General features: G+C 43.0%; 1 protein-coding gene across 4 annotated transcripts in view; it reads left to right on the forward strand.

Moving 5' to 3' along the window:
- The first annotated feature begins 2,206 nt into the window (after positions 1 to 2,206).
- The window catches only part of fgf11a (fibroblast growth factor 11a), a 93,570-nt gene continuing 80,675 nt past the window's right edge, over positions 2,207 to 15,101 (forward strand). The window contains exons 1-3 of one of the 4 annotated variants that reach the window (XM_074623880.1): positions 10,259 to 10,615; positions 10,962 to 11,152; positions 11,306 to 11,992. In XM_074623880.1, the coding sequence (XP_074479981.1) occupies positions 11,800 to 11,992 (193 nt within the window). In that variant the 5' untranslated portion in view covers positions 10,259 to 10,615; positions 10,962 to 11,152; positions 11,306 to 11,799. Of the gene's footprint in view, positions 2,323 to 10,258; positions 10,616 to 10,666; positions 11,993 to 15,101 lie in introns of those variants that run through there. The other 3 variants (XM_074623878.1, XM_074623877.1, XM_074623879.1) reach the window with 3 other exon arrangements.

Raw genomic sequence — 15,101 nt, forward strand, 5'->3', positions numbered from 1 at the left:
GTTTCAGTTGGTTGCAATCTGCAACCTCACCAATGCCGCCAAATCCTACACACTGGCCCTTTAAGTAAAACTTTTTTTCGTGTTTTCACATTACCTGAATGCCATCATAGTTCTCCGACACGCTTGTGAAACTGTGGTAACGTGAGCCGCAAGGTGCAAATCGAATGGCTTTACCACAGTTTTGCAATCGGCGGCTCACGTTACTGCAATCTTGGAAGGCGAGGAGATAGCGGAGGGGTACTCAGCTGGTTGCAATCTGCAACCACACCACTAGATGTCGCCAAATCCTACACACTGTCCCTTTAATAGCACACAGTTCGAGGCAAAAAGCTGTGCTGTGTTTGTCCGCAAGTACAAATAAGTGTGTTGTTATTGAACTGTTTTGAAATATAAGAAATTAACATCAGGCTATGGTTTAAATTCTAACAAGGTCCTGAATTCATAAGAGTTCATGATTTTTTAAAACTGCATTTTAAACAAGCTGATTATTCATAACAGCTTCTAGCAACGAGTTTGATGTCACTTTATTTAGTTGGGAAGACTAATGGCAAAAATAGCATGTCACGCCTTGCACCTCTCTCTTTAACTGAAGCTAACTACACCTGTACTCACATTAATTGTCATTTTGGTTCCAGTCTGCAGCCCTGAGCTGTATACAGCACAGTGCGACTTTGTTCATTGAATCTTTAATGTGTTTCCGTGGGCCTCTGTCTTGTTACTTGTCTTGTATTGCAGACAGAAATGAGTGGAGGAATGCCTTACTGCACTCACATAATCACTTTGTGTGCGTGAAAACAGGGTGTCTTGTCCTTGCACAGCTACAAATTAGAGAGACAATTTGATGGGACTGGATGAACGATACTGAAAAGTCAACATAGTACATTGTTAACTGGATTTTTTCATTTTTATAATAAGCAATAAACCTCCACCCAGAGGCCTCTCCACCTCTTGGGTGGAGTTTATTCTGCACCTTGGAGTAATGTGGTGTTATTTGTGCTAGTGGCACTGTGAGGCTGGCAAGCTTTGTCCTGGGTAAGACTACAGCTGGGCTCCACAAACCCAGCTGCATCTGGCTCCACCTGGCTGGCTGGGGGGCTTTTGGATGGCAGGCCGTTTCACTGCTGCATGCTGGATGGCTGGCTGGTGTTTGGACTGACTGCTTGGATGGTTGTATGATTAGCTGTAGCTGGAGTTAATCCTACAGAGGTTCAGCTCTTGGCACTATTCTTTGACCCTATACTTTTCAGAGGACCAGGTGTCCAATAAGGATAATAAATGACTTTTCATGGTTTTCAGTGGTGTAGCTGAAGTTCAATGACAGAATAACTCCTCTCAGTTTACCTCATACCTGTGCAAAAAAAAAAAAAAAAATTGTAAACTCTCATCTCTTGGCCTTTGTCTCTGCTGTTGTGAGGAATTACCGTTTGCTGAATAACTCAGTGTGTATGTGTAGGGATGCAGCCAGGTGCTGTAGAGTCTGATTGCAGCCGTGGGGGCGGGTTCCTGTCGAGCATGACAGGAACGCCCTCGTAGATCATTGGTTTACGTAGAACAGGAACGCCCAGTAGCTACTGACCTTAACAGAAACCAAAGCAGAAAAAGGAAGCGTTCTTTTAACCCATAAAACGATGCAGTAAATGGTACACTTCCTGTGATTGGTTCGAATGGTGTTCATACCGGAGATGAACCGCTCCAGAGTTCCACTTGACAGGCGGACCGAGACTACCCCTTCGATAATGTATATGTCCTGAGCAAATGTCTGTATATATATACGGCAAGGGGCCAAAGGGGGCGCTCGAGCTTCCCATAAAAAGGCCTAAGCATCTCCTGAAAATGCCCTTTCATTGAAAATAAATGAATAAAAAACGTTTTTTTATTTTTTTTTTAAATCAAACGTTTATATGAAAGTGAATACAACAAGAATAAATAATATTTAACTAACATGCTAATGTATTATTTAATCTTATTGTATTCAATTTCATGTAAATGTTTGATTTAAAAAAAAAAAAATCAAATAGTGATACAAGCACCAAATTGGATTTAGAGCAAGATTAAATAATATTTAACCATAAATATGTTAATTGTAGTACAATTGTAGTATCTTCTGATTGGTTGCTCAAAGCTCCTACGTCACAGACAGACGTTTGTTTGGATGAATTAGCTGCAACAGCAGCTGCATGTGGACGAAGTTTTTCGTGACTAAAGACACACCTGAGAGGCAGGTGTGGTGATGAGAATCTAGCTAGCTAACATCCCCTGGCTCTGCTGGCAACCATGGCAACTAAAGAAGTGGACATTGATGCTGTGGCTCTTCTGAGACAGGTGAGGACATGTTTCTTTAAATTATACTAATACCTGTTAACATTAGCTGTCAATTAAGGACCCTAATGTTACTGTTTGGACTATTTCTGTGTTGTGTCATTGTTAATGTGTAAAAAACTGACAATAACCTGATATTTTCAGGTGGAATTTCATTTCATTCTCACTGTGCAATATCATTTTCCACTTGTGCAATTTTTTAATAGTCTGTTTATTGTCAATACTGTATATACTGCTCCTATTTTTATACTTCCTTCTATTTAAATGGTTCATATTTTGCTACACTTTGTTTAGCTCTTGTTTTACTGTGTTAGCTGATGCATCTTGTTTTCTGCACTATCCCCTTTGCTGCTGCAAATTTCCCCACTGCAGGACTATTGAAGGAATATCTTATCTTATCTTATCTTATCTTATAAGTCCTGTGGTTACTAGTGCAGTTTGACCAGGTGTTGTGATGCTTGTCTTGTGAAAGTGGTTCTTATGTGCTGGCTGCAACTTATATAACATTTTTTATAGCACATATAATTAATGATGGTATTAATGTTGTGAGCCTAACTCAGGGGTCAGCAACCTTTACTATCAAAAGAGACATTTTAGTCAAAATAATAATAAAAAAAAATCTGTCTGGAGATGCAAAACATTTGAGCATTGTGATGAAGGTAACACAGTTTATAGTCTAAATATATAGTATATAAGTCTAATGCAGCGAGGGCCAAAGTGCAAATGTTTGACGGAGTATTAGGGCCACATTGAGGGAAAAAACATCTGAGATTTCCAGAATAAAGTCATAACTTTACGAGAAAAAAGTCATAATATTACGAGAATAAATAGGTCATAACTTTACGAGAAAAAAAGTCATAATATTATGAGAATAAAGTCATAACTCTACGGGAAAAAAAGAAAATAACTCGTAAAATGACTACTTTATAATATTTACTTTATTCTCATAATATTACAACTTTTTTCACATAAACTTGTGACTTTATTCTCATGAAACTGTAAAGTAGCTTTGTGTATAAATGTAGGCCTATGCGGTTTTGAATTTTATCAAATTATTCTGATTGCATATTTGGTTTGTAGAAGATTCAACAAAACTACTCAGGGGCAACTGCCTGCAAATATTCACAGTTTCACCAGGAAATATGATTTGGGAATGTATTAGAAATGAATCCCCCCAAATTATCACACAACCTGCAGGTGGAGGATCAGTATTGTACAATATCATGTCCGTTAAATTCATGAGAAATTGTCAACATAATCAACTCTGTAGAATAGTGGTAAAACATGCTAAGCACACATAAGCATTCTGCTCCAGCCTCAGTTGCTGTCACCGGTTTCATTTGCAGCATCTAGGGAGAACAAAGCAGTGGATACCTGCATTAAGTGTTCATGAAAGTCTCCCACAGAAAAGCCCTCTATATCAATCCTCATTTGGAGCCCATTTGTCTCAGTCTGGTGCCGGTTAACAGGCGCTGACTGACACAGAGGGATGCTGCATTATTGCATTATTTGAGGCAGCACAGCGCAGCTGAGGCATAGTTTACCAGCGTCTAATCCACAGCTGTATCGAGGGATTTAGAGGTGAGCGGGGGGTAACACACAGATGGAGCGACACCTACAAACACACACACACACAAGCTGATAGACACAAACTCAGTTCAACACAGTTCATAAAACAGGCAAATGACAAACATGCACTTTCCAACCTCTCGCATCAGCTTTGACATGGCTCCATTTGTGGTTTTATAGATGCACCGCGTGTGTTTTCTATCTTTATTGGGTGTATTTATTTTGGCGGCACGTAGGCCGACATAGAAAGCCATAATGTATTAGCGCCCTCGGCTCGCAATTGCTGATGTCGAGATGACAAATCCTGAGCTATATGTCATATAGCTCTGCCTCCACTGTGCAATATTTCTCTATACAGCGTGAAGGCATGAATGTATATGATAAAGACGCACTCCTTGATTTTTGTGCGTGTCCATCATACATCATCCCCTAATTCCTATCTTCGCTTTGTATATCACGTGAGGCTGCAGTCTCCCACACTTCCTCCTGCCCTCATCGCTTCTTCTATCCTTCTATCGACACTCATCTACCCCTCCTCCAGCCTGCTTTGCTCCACAGTAGGAACAGATATGAAACAGGAGGGATAACCGATAACCAAGCGTTGATGCATGCATTTTTTTGAAGTACTGTTTTCCAGTAATAACAGAAGTCTAATTAAATGTTTGAATAATAGAATAATAGTTTAAACGGATTTCATAGAGCTCTAAACGGGGTGGAGGAAGGAGGCGGAGAGAGAAAGAAGTAGGGAAAAAACAGCCTTAATCAGGGTTATTGGAGCCAGAAATAACAAATGAGCCAACACGCCTTTACATAATGAGCCCTAGATTAGACTGAGAGACAAAACAGGACCAGTCACCTCTGGAGTGTCAGAGAGAGAAATAAAGAGGGCTACATGTGGAGTGACGATGGGAAGGTGGACGACCAGGAGATGAGTAATATGAAGAGGAGGAGAGAGGTTAGGATGGGTTACGTGTGGAGAGGAGGAAGATGAAGACACAAAGAGAAGGATGATGATTGATGAATATTTTTTAGTTATTATAGGAATGTGGTAAAGTACACATTTCAAAGCAAATACTGTAATCTCCATGTGGTTTTCATTAATTCATTTCTTTCACGTTTCTTTTACCATGCTTTGTGGGTGTGCCTTTTTTGCTGTGTCATCACCATTCACATCTATACAACCAATATGATTCTGATTAAATTGTTTACTAGAGCACAAAGTTCTTCACAGATCCAGCCTCTTAATTGTGCTCTCAAAGTGCACCAGATTGATGCAATATAAACTGAGTTTTATAGTGAAAGAGCAGCTTTATTGGTCACGATTGAAGGCTCTATGTGGCAGGAAATGGCACCTTCAGGTGTTAATTAAATGAAACATTTCCTGCCACACCTCCCCTCGTCTGTCACTAATCTTGCAACCCAGACTTTCAACTACAACTAGGCGCCCATGATCACGACGAAATAAAATTTAATGCAGCCATTCATGGTGTCCTTAGGAATAAAACCTGAAGACATTGGTGGTCCTCTTATTGTTCATGTAGCACCATCAGCAGGTTCATGACATGATACCTCTGTAATTCCCTAATTCCTGTCAGCCTCAGCTATACTGTGAGAATAATGCTAATAGAAGAATGCAAATATGCTAACTGTAGCTTACTAACATGGGAAATGATATCCTTAATGTACGCTAACATGCACAAAGCAAACACGAGCATGCTAAAATCTCATTATATATGCATATATCATTAACTCAAGTTCAATATAAGTTATGCATAATCTTTCTTTGTTAATGCTGCATGTGTTTTTATAGTTCGTGTAGTGTTAAAGGTCTCCCTAAAGAACCCTTGTGAATTGAATTGAACTCGGTGAGACGTGCAGACAGAACTGGGCCAGTCAGTGTGGGTGAGGAGATGGATGGAGGGTGGATGGATGGATGGAGGGGTGGAGTGGAGGAAGCGGAGGGCGGGGTGGAAAACAATGCTGTGGCTGCCCCCGTGTCCGGCGAGGCCCGATCGTGGTGTCACCCTCGGAGGCATTTGCCGATGGAAACTGACACGTTCAGAAAACAGATTTCATGTCCAGCCACCCGTGGATGGCATTGGCGCACATGTGCACGGACACACAAGCACTCAAGCTGACTCAGTGCATATCTTTCCTTCTCTGTTTGTCTCTCTGTCTGTCTCTCTCTGTCTTGGCCAGTGTTGTCCGTCTCCTTGGCGGCTCTGTTCTCCCTCCTGGCACTCTCTGTACCACATCTTGGCTCGCCTGTGCCCGAGTGATGTCTTCATCGCAATCGACCAGCGTCTGTTTCTCTACACCCCCCTAAACCAAATCTCGCCTCCGTACCAGTTTCCATCCATCCGCTTGCTTGTTGAAACTGTGTCCTTTTTAAGCTGCCAGGCTTTTTTCCCACCGTCTAGTGGACTGTCTGCCTCAGCGCCGGCCCAATGTGTGATTTAAGAGGCGGAGATTGTTGGGCAACTTCCAGACTGGGTGTTTTTTTGTAGTGAGGGAGAGGGCGAGGGATGCCCTTGGGTTGGGGAGTTGGGAAAGATAGCAATGGTGCAGTAAGAGGACAGGACAAGGAAGGTGAGGGAGATAATTACGTTATTTAACAGCTCAGGAAACTGCAATACGGTAGTGATAGGTGATTGAGTGCATGTGTATGTGTGTGTGTGTGTGTTAGTGTGTGTGCGAAGGGGAAATCCTGCAGGGTTTTCTCTTCTCGTTCCCTGCCTGCTAGGCCAACAGAAACGAGGAGGGAGAGACCAGTCGCAGGTCTGCCTACAATCACAGAATATCATTTTACATTTGCCTTCTCAGGGGAACGCTGGCTGCTCCGGGGGCTGAGGCACTGTTGCTCTGCTGTCATCACAGTTTAATTCAAACCTTGTATCACAAACAGGAGGGGAATTATTCTTTCGTTTTTTACAGCCGTGTGGGCAGTTTATCACTGGAACTGATTTTTCACCACTGTTGCTAATAGAATATAACCAGCTGGGTACTAATGGCACATTGTGATTTCGTTTCTGATGTTTTAACCTGATAATCAGACTTCCATTACATTTTTATAACATTGTGTTTAACCCTCTGAGACCCACAATAGATCCGTTTTTGTCTTCTTTTAGTGAAACTGTATAAAGGTTTAGAACATTATGATTGAAGTATATGATGGCCATTCCCATGCTCTATTATGTCTCATAAGTTGTTTCAGCACATTTTTGGGTTGATACCATTTGTAACACAGATTTGGTGATAAGTTTAATCATTTTTTACCAATTGAGAATTGATAAAAAGATCAATAACCCCTCCAAAATACCACATTAAGACACCAATACCTTGAGGAACACCATAAAAAAAGCCATGCTGTGATTTAGTATCAAAAAGCTTTTGACATTTGCGATTGGATGGCGAGCACTTCTGTTGCGTAAACTGCTCAGAAACCCCCTTATTGTCAATCTAGCTAGGAAAGCCATCCATCCTCTGAATGCTCTAGGTCTCTAGTTTGTGGCTGTAAAGCTTCATGAGGCTGTGATTATCCTAGAGGTCACCACAGGTCATTTTATACAGTGAGGTCAAATTTAAAAGAAATGGTCTCACTACAATGAAATGGCTCCTATGGGGACTAACATCATCACACATGAATACAGTTGGGCTCATTGGATCCACAAGAGTCTCAGCTTTACAGTGATACCACATTTATGTAATTCAAGACGCATGACAAGTTGGTACCAATGATTTAGTTTTTTCTAGTTTCATATGATATCTGTAGCTTCACTCTAGCCCTAAAACTGAACCCACTAGAGCCTCTGAAAGACAATAAAGTCACGATTCTCACCCACGATCCCACAGGTCTCAGAGGGTTAATGCTAACCGTTTTCCTCATCATTTTTCTTGCCATTTTTTGTCTGGCACTGGCACAGGAAGATGACGTCCCCATACTTTATCCTGCCAGCAAAGCTTTAATTGGATTGGTTGTTTTTCCAACAGTGGAAACTGTTGTCAATGAGCACAAGTACACCAAAAGTAAAGGGGAGAGAATCAGATGTTTGTAGAATGAGAATCAGATTTATTTGCCGAGCAAGTACATACAAAGAATTTGACTCCGGTTTTATGCATCTCTCTCTAAATGTACTTAGATTACATATATTTCATTGATTGAGGAGAAATCAATGTTTAGACCACAGTGCTATAACTTGTTGATCATTATGGCTACATAGTTCATAATAAATTAGTTGTGTGATTAGCATGTTGAAACATGAATATGTAATAATTTAAAAATATTTTTCTTAGTTTTAAAAATACCCCATCATCAAAATTGGCAGGACATTCGTTAGTTCATATCCTTCTTGTGTTGACACTGTAATAATATCATTGCGACTTATGTAAACTCATTATTGGGAAAATGAAAATGTTATTGTAATGTGCAACTGTTTAGGGCTGCATAATAGAAAATAGAAATGTTATCAAAATCGCAATATGGCCTGCTGCAATTTTCAAATTGCAATATTTGTCAAAGGCGAAATGTGTATCAAAAAAACATTTTGAATGAAATATTGTGGTGCTGTAGAGATGTCCCGGCTTATACATTATATTCTACAGACTTAACAAATCATCTCTGTTTGGAACGGATCCCCAGAAAAATCACACCATACTCATATTAATGTTTTTCAGTGAAAATGAGAATAATGATTTAAAAATGACCCTTCCCTCTAATATCGCAAATCATATCGAAATCAGTCAAAAATAATCGCAATTAGGTATTTAAAAAAAAATCCTTCAGCCCTAACCCTGTCTACTGACTAGTGATGGATGGAAGGGAGCTATAAGGCTTTTGGCTTGTTGTGATTCAGTGATGTAGTTTCACCGTGTCTCTACATCTTTGGCCAAAGGCTGATGGGAATCTTGCCACGCTGCCAGCTTATCCCCGGTGTTATTCTGCCAGATTTTAACAGAGGCCAACTGAGAAGGTATAGAGATGTCAAATGAAGTCATCAAAAGGAAATACCAGCACTCTCAGAAGATTACACTGCAGGCTAAATTTGATGCTGGTGTTGCCTCATGCAGTTGCTGGCTCAAGCCCCCCCCCCCCCTGTTGTGTTTTACTTTTCATCACAGACAAAATTTCAGGCATTACTTTTTGCATTTTAAAAATGATGTTGAAGCTGAGGTTTTAGCTGTGTAGCTGATTTGCAGTGAAGATTTACACAAATTAAGTTTGAAACATCTCTTTCGTGGTCCATCTCACTCAAGGTTACTGGTTATCAGTTACCATCATTTGACCTAAGTGTGAACTCATTGCTGGATATAATTCTGCGTAAAGGATACATTTTGATCACTGTATCCCTGATTACTAAAAGCAGTTTCCACTGTATAAAAATGACCTGGATCTTATTTTTATAGTAGTTTTGGCTATTTTTATAAATGTAAAAAAAGACTAAGATTCTACAGCCTTGCTGCTCTGTGAGGCTTTGGCACGACGGTGCTGTGAGCAAATGCCAATGTCATCATGCTCACAATGCCAACATTACCATGCTGACGTTAAGTTGATGTAATGTTTACAATGTTCTCCATCATGGTTTAGCATGTTCGCATCCATCCTTCCATCCATCTATCTTCTGCTTATGTGCCCGACCACCGTGTAACACCGGTAACACCGACAAACCTATTCGGAAGAAAAAATGAAGATGAATTCTAAAATTATTACCAAAACTGTCACTTGTAGACGTCTTGGTTCAACTTTGACCTTGCTGTGCCTGCACACAGTTTTGCTGTGCAATTGGAAACTATCATCAAAATTTTGGGTGCAAACACTTTTGGTTTAACCTCCAAATGAGGTGTCTCAGATAATCTGACCAAGCTTGTTTACAACCTGTCTGATCTGACTTCTAGTTCTTTGCTCTGTTGGACTTGATTGCATACTGTACATGCAGTGTATGTGATGAGAATGTGTTTGTGTGACTGACTGACGTATGTGACGGCAGTGACGCAAGGTCCCGCCTGACTCAGACGGTGTCACGGCATCTATACGTCCTTGTCATAGCAGCAAGCACAGCACCGACAACCTCGCTTAGTTTGTCTCTTTAAGCCAACATCACATCAGAGAAGGTGGGGTGGGATGGAAGAGTTGGAGGGGTGGGAGGGGGTAGGGAGGGGGTAGGGGGGGCGCCCGGCTCTGACCCGGCCCAGCTCAGCCTGGCCCGGTCGGGAACAAGAGAAGTGATGAAAAGAATAGGGGAGACGGGGGGAGGAATCGACTTTGAGTCGCAGACATCGAAGGAGGAGGATCAGACTGACAGTGAGGGGGAGGAGAAAAGGGAGGGAGAAAGAAGAGCAAAGGGGAGGGTTTAGGGAAATAGATTTTGAGAGAGAGAGAGAGTGAGGGAGAGACAGAGAGAGCATGTGGAGCACGCTGCCAGCGCTCGCTCGCTAATGCACTGTGAACAGGGACAAGCAAGAGAGCGAGTCACACACACACACACACACATTCACATACGCACATGCTGCCTCTGTCACACACCCTCACACCTTCACACTGTGTCACATATACACACTCCCTCACACGTGTGCGCTGAGGCAGAGAGGTGCCTTGCTCGGGAAGACACACTTTCTCCTCACACACACTCATGGACACACACTGTGCAGCTGGACTCAACAGAACCAGACCGGACTACTGTCACCCACCGGTGGAGACTCTCACATGAGCGGCGGCACCACAGCGTCTACCGTAAGGCACGGCTACCTGGCAGCCCCCCCGTTCTCCTCTCCCTCTCTGTCTCCCTCCATTCATTCATTCATCCCTCGTTCTCCCAGCTGTGAAGGCGGCGTGCGTGGCTGAAGGACACAGCGCTGCGCTCTGCTGTGTTGTAGCGCGCTGTCGAGAGAGAGTTGGAGAGCCCGATCCGATAGGGGGGATAGATAGACTCACTGCACTCCCTCCCCTCCCTCTCGTTCTCTCTGTGTCCCCGTCTGTCTCTCCATCCCCGCGCTCTCTCGTTCATGAATGTCACCTCTATCTCTGGGAAATGCTGGATTCATCAAGCCCCTCTGTCTTTTTCCCCTTCTTCTCTCAGGGTGCGGGTGAACGCAAAAGGGGTGACGCCAGGAGAGCTTGAGAGACAGTGAGGGAACAAGCCGCACTCCGTCCAGCAGCGTCCATCCGCACCCCCCTTCGTCCTCGTCCCAGCTTGCAGAGCTGATACCTCAGGTCGGACACTTTTATTTCTACTTCTCTGACATTGTTTCGGATGGGGACATTTTACAGGTGAGGGACAGAAAGACAAAGGAGCAGTGTCACTCCTCTGTTATTTTTGGAGAGTTGACATTCAGGCGTTTTTCGTCCAGACGTCTGATCTGCAGGACTGAGCGGGTTAGGAGGACTAAATGTGATTTTTTTTTTTTTGGTGTCATCATGCAGCGGACGGTTCTGTGGTTGAATCCTTTCGGACGTGGTTGAGTCAAACTTCATTGGAGCTCCAGGAGGAGTCTAAGGGTGCATTCGGACTGGGACAGAGTCACCAGGGCACATCGCTGGGCTACTGGTTTTTGGGTGGATAACATGACGTGTTCCAACAGAGGAACAGTGACGTATAAAATCTTCACCTGAACCTCACTCGCAAACAGAGAACAAGGACATTTAAAGGCTCATCGATCCAAACCTCAACGAGCACCAATTTTCATTTTTGGGTGGGCCTTGGAGGGATCCACCCGAAATTTCCTCCACCTCCTTTTTCTGCCCTTTTTCCCAGCTGCTTCGGTCCATCCTCAGAAGCCCCCTCCTCCGCTCTGCACCCCTCCCTCAGCGGTGCTCCGTCGCCCTGGGTGAGCGGGCAGGGGGGTGGCCCACGGTACCCCCCGACACCCGGGCGCCACCGAGCCGCCAGAGGCTGGTGAGGCGGCGGCAGGGTCAAGATGGCCGCTCTCGCCAGCTCCCTCATTCGCCAGCGCAGGGAGGTCAAGGACCCCCAGGCGAACCGGCAGATCGCCAGCAAGCGCAAGCCCTGCCCAAAGAGCAACAAGTCGCTCTGCCAGAAGCAAATCCTCATATTAATATCGAAGGTTCGACTATGTGGCAGTCGAGGGAGAAAAATGGAAAAGAGACCAGGTGAGTTCCCTCAGGCCTTCCTCTCAAACTCTCCAGTTTCTCCCTCTTTCCTACACCTTCACCCTCATCTTCTCTTCTTCTTTGCTCCGTTTTCTGCTTATACTGGATAACTGGATTTTGATGGTTGACTTGCCAGACTACAGATTAATCCTCAACTGTAAAGCCTCAATAGAGAACATCCCCAGCCTGTAATTTCTAGTGCAGGACTTAATCAGAATCTGGGAAGCATCCCAGCACATCTTCCTGGTAGCTGCTCACAGCATGTCCTGTATTTATAACTGCACAGGAAATGGACAGAGTCGAATCCAGCTTAATGCACACAGATTTGTACCACTGACCAGAGGCACAACCTAGGCCCGTGTTGTGACTGCTGTGATGACTCTGTTGAGGAGCATGTCAACACATGCCATCACACGCTGGTAATCTGCAAGCACACAAGGAACTTGGCTCATACATACGCTGATTTACTGTGATATAAAAATGTCAAGAGGCGCCTCATTTGCAATTCTGGGGGGCCATTACTCTCCTCGTTTCTCCCTCAAGGCAAGTGAAACACAGTGCGGCCTAATTTGTCTTGTGTGTTTGCATGTTAAATATAATTGCAAAATGATTCACTGAAGCTAAATGAGACTTTATTTGTCCGACGAGTGCGTCTGTGCTACATAAGACGATGTTTTTTTGACGTTACGAGCCAAAAGATAAATTGGAGAATAATGATGGCAAAATGTTCCGATCCCTTTTTCAGAGGCTCTGTGGTCTTGGTGAAACCTTTTGGATGTATTTGGAAGTACATTTCTAAATTTAGACAAGGAGAGGCAGGACGTAACAGTAAAACACACTCACACCAGTGGAGCTGGCCGTTTGTCTATGAACACAATGTACTTTTGTAGGTCAGACCACTTCGGTGCCAAGGTTTGATTTTATATTAATAGTATTAATGGGTTCATCATTTGTCTTCCTTCTACCAAAAGCTCTATAGAGAAAGTGATTGAATTGTAAATAATGAATAGTTGTTTTATTGTCCTTTGGATATAGTTTATCTTTGAAGACTCATGTCGTTTTTTCTTTTTTGGAAGTCATATTTTCAAGATTCTTCTTTCAAGATTTTTTTTTTTTTTTTTTTTAAAGGCGTAGATTTTAGAAAGTCTTATGTATTATTTTTTGATTGAAAACTAGGGCTGGGACGATTCACCTATCTCCCGATTTGATACTATCACGATACTTGGGTGCCAATTCGATATGTATTGGGATTTTTAAGTATTGCGATTATACAAGTATTAAGATTTTAACTTTTTTAACACTAGACCATGGGAAAAAGTTGAATCATACACTTCTAGGGACTTTTACTATGGAACATATCTAAATTAATATAATACAAATGTTTGATTTTCAGCATGTATGTAGTCAGAGAGGTCCTGAAGTCAAATATATTTATATAAATATTTTTCCAGCAACCCAAAAATCTAAGAATAAAGATATTTCCCTCACAAATTAGTGGTATTTTCTTTCTAATTTGTAAGGGACATGTCATGTTTTATACTTCTGGTGAATATAATCCAATCAATCTTATTTCTATATATGTATTTTGTATATACAGTTCCCTTCGTTAACACTTTATTTTGAAAACCGGACGTAGTCACACGTGAATACTTCCTGTAACTTTGCCATGGTCGTCTCTAGCTCTCCCGTCAGCTCCGTTCCCTTTATACATCCATGGTCAGCTCCATTGGGGCTGTTTGAATGCATCTCACATAAATGTCAGTATATGGGTGCTCTACAGTCGTAGCGTCGGCCGATTTGACCCGGAGATGAGAATCACAGCTGGCTCAACCGCAACACGATAACATTTCCTGTCCATGACAGAGTTAGCATGCAGATTTAGCTGTGATGTCTAGCTCTGCTTTTCCTGCAATGTGTGAAACCCAAAATGTTTCCATACTTTACTGGATGTGTAGTGTTTACTACTTACTTTGGATTTAAATGTGAGAGTGCAGGTCGTATCCATGCAGACCCTCCGCCGTCTTGTACTTTCTCGTTTCAGCTCGCAGCGGATTATTTTGGTTGACGTATACAGAACGGATGTGACGTCACGTTACTCAGACTACAACAATACAAAAAATGAATCGCGACACATAGGTGAATCGATTTTTTTCCCCCCACCCCTATTGAAAACTATATCAGTCTATTCCTCTGTCTACTTTCTATTTTTTAAGGTAAGCACTTTCCATAGATCTTGTGTATCTCCATGTGTGTGTTCCCTGAATGAGCTTCCCCTCACCTCAGCAGTCTGTGTGTTCCTCTCCCCACATCTACCTCCCTGCACTTCCATGCACATTACGCGTGTGTGTGTCCTTCTCCGCCCCGTGCAAGTGCGCTTGTGTGTGTGTTCGGCGATATTTATTACCTCGCTGTGCCAAGTTCATCATGGTAATTACGCGGGGAACCTCTAACGTGGGAAGCAGCATCTGCCATTGAGGCGGCTGCTCTCTATATTGTAATTACGGTAGTAAAGTATGTTGGACAGGTCGTGGCGGTGCCAGCTCTTTGGGAAAAAGGCCACGCGTGCGCCATGTCCATTGTTTGAAACCATTTTCATCCCAATGGCTTCTCACTCTCTGATGGATTTATTATGGTAATCGTTGGGGAAGAGGTGCGGAGGCTGTGGTTAGGGACGCATTACCGGCGTCACCATTACAGGTTGTGATTTACAGGGGTCTGTGTTAAGTACCGTGTGTGTGTCTTCATCATTCTCTACATGTGTATATGTGTGTGGTCAGCATAGGGAGGACACTACTGACCCCTGGCCGTGTGTGTGTGTGTGTGTGTAGCCATGTGTGTATTCTCATCATTTCTCCCTCCTTCTCCGAGCTTCAGCCCGAGGCCACAGTTGACCTCTGGCTAGGAATAAACGACTAGAATATTCCTGAGCTGTAGCTTCCACCTCCTCCTCTTCCTCCTCTTCCTCCTCTTCCTCACCCTGGCAGCACATCAGAACAGCCTGCTTACAGCTTGCATTTGCCTCCAACCGGCTTCCATTGTTTCTACTGGCATCATTTAGCTGCTATTGGTTTATTGTGCATCCCCGTGGCTTATTGTCTCTCGCATTGTC

This window comes from Sebastes fasciatus, chromosome 22, assembly GCF_043250625.1.
Source record: "Sebastes fasciatus isolate fSebFas1 chromosome 22, fSebFas1.pri, whole genome shotgun sequence".
NCBI lineage: Eukaryota > Metazoa > Chordata > Actinopteri > Perciformes > Sebastidae > Sebastes > Sebastes fasciatus.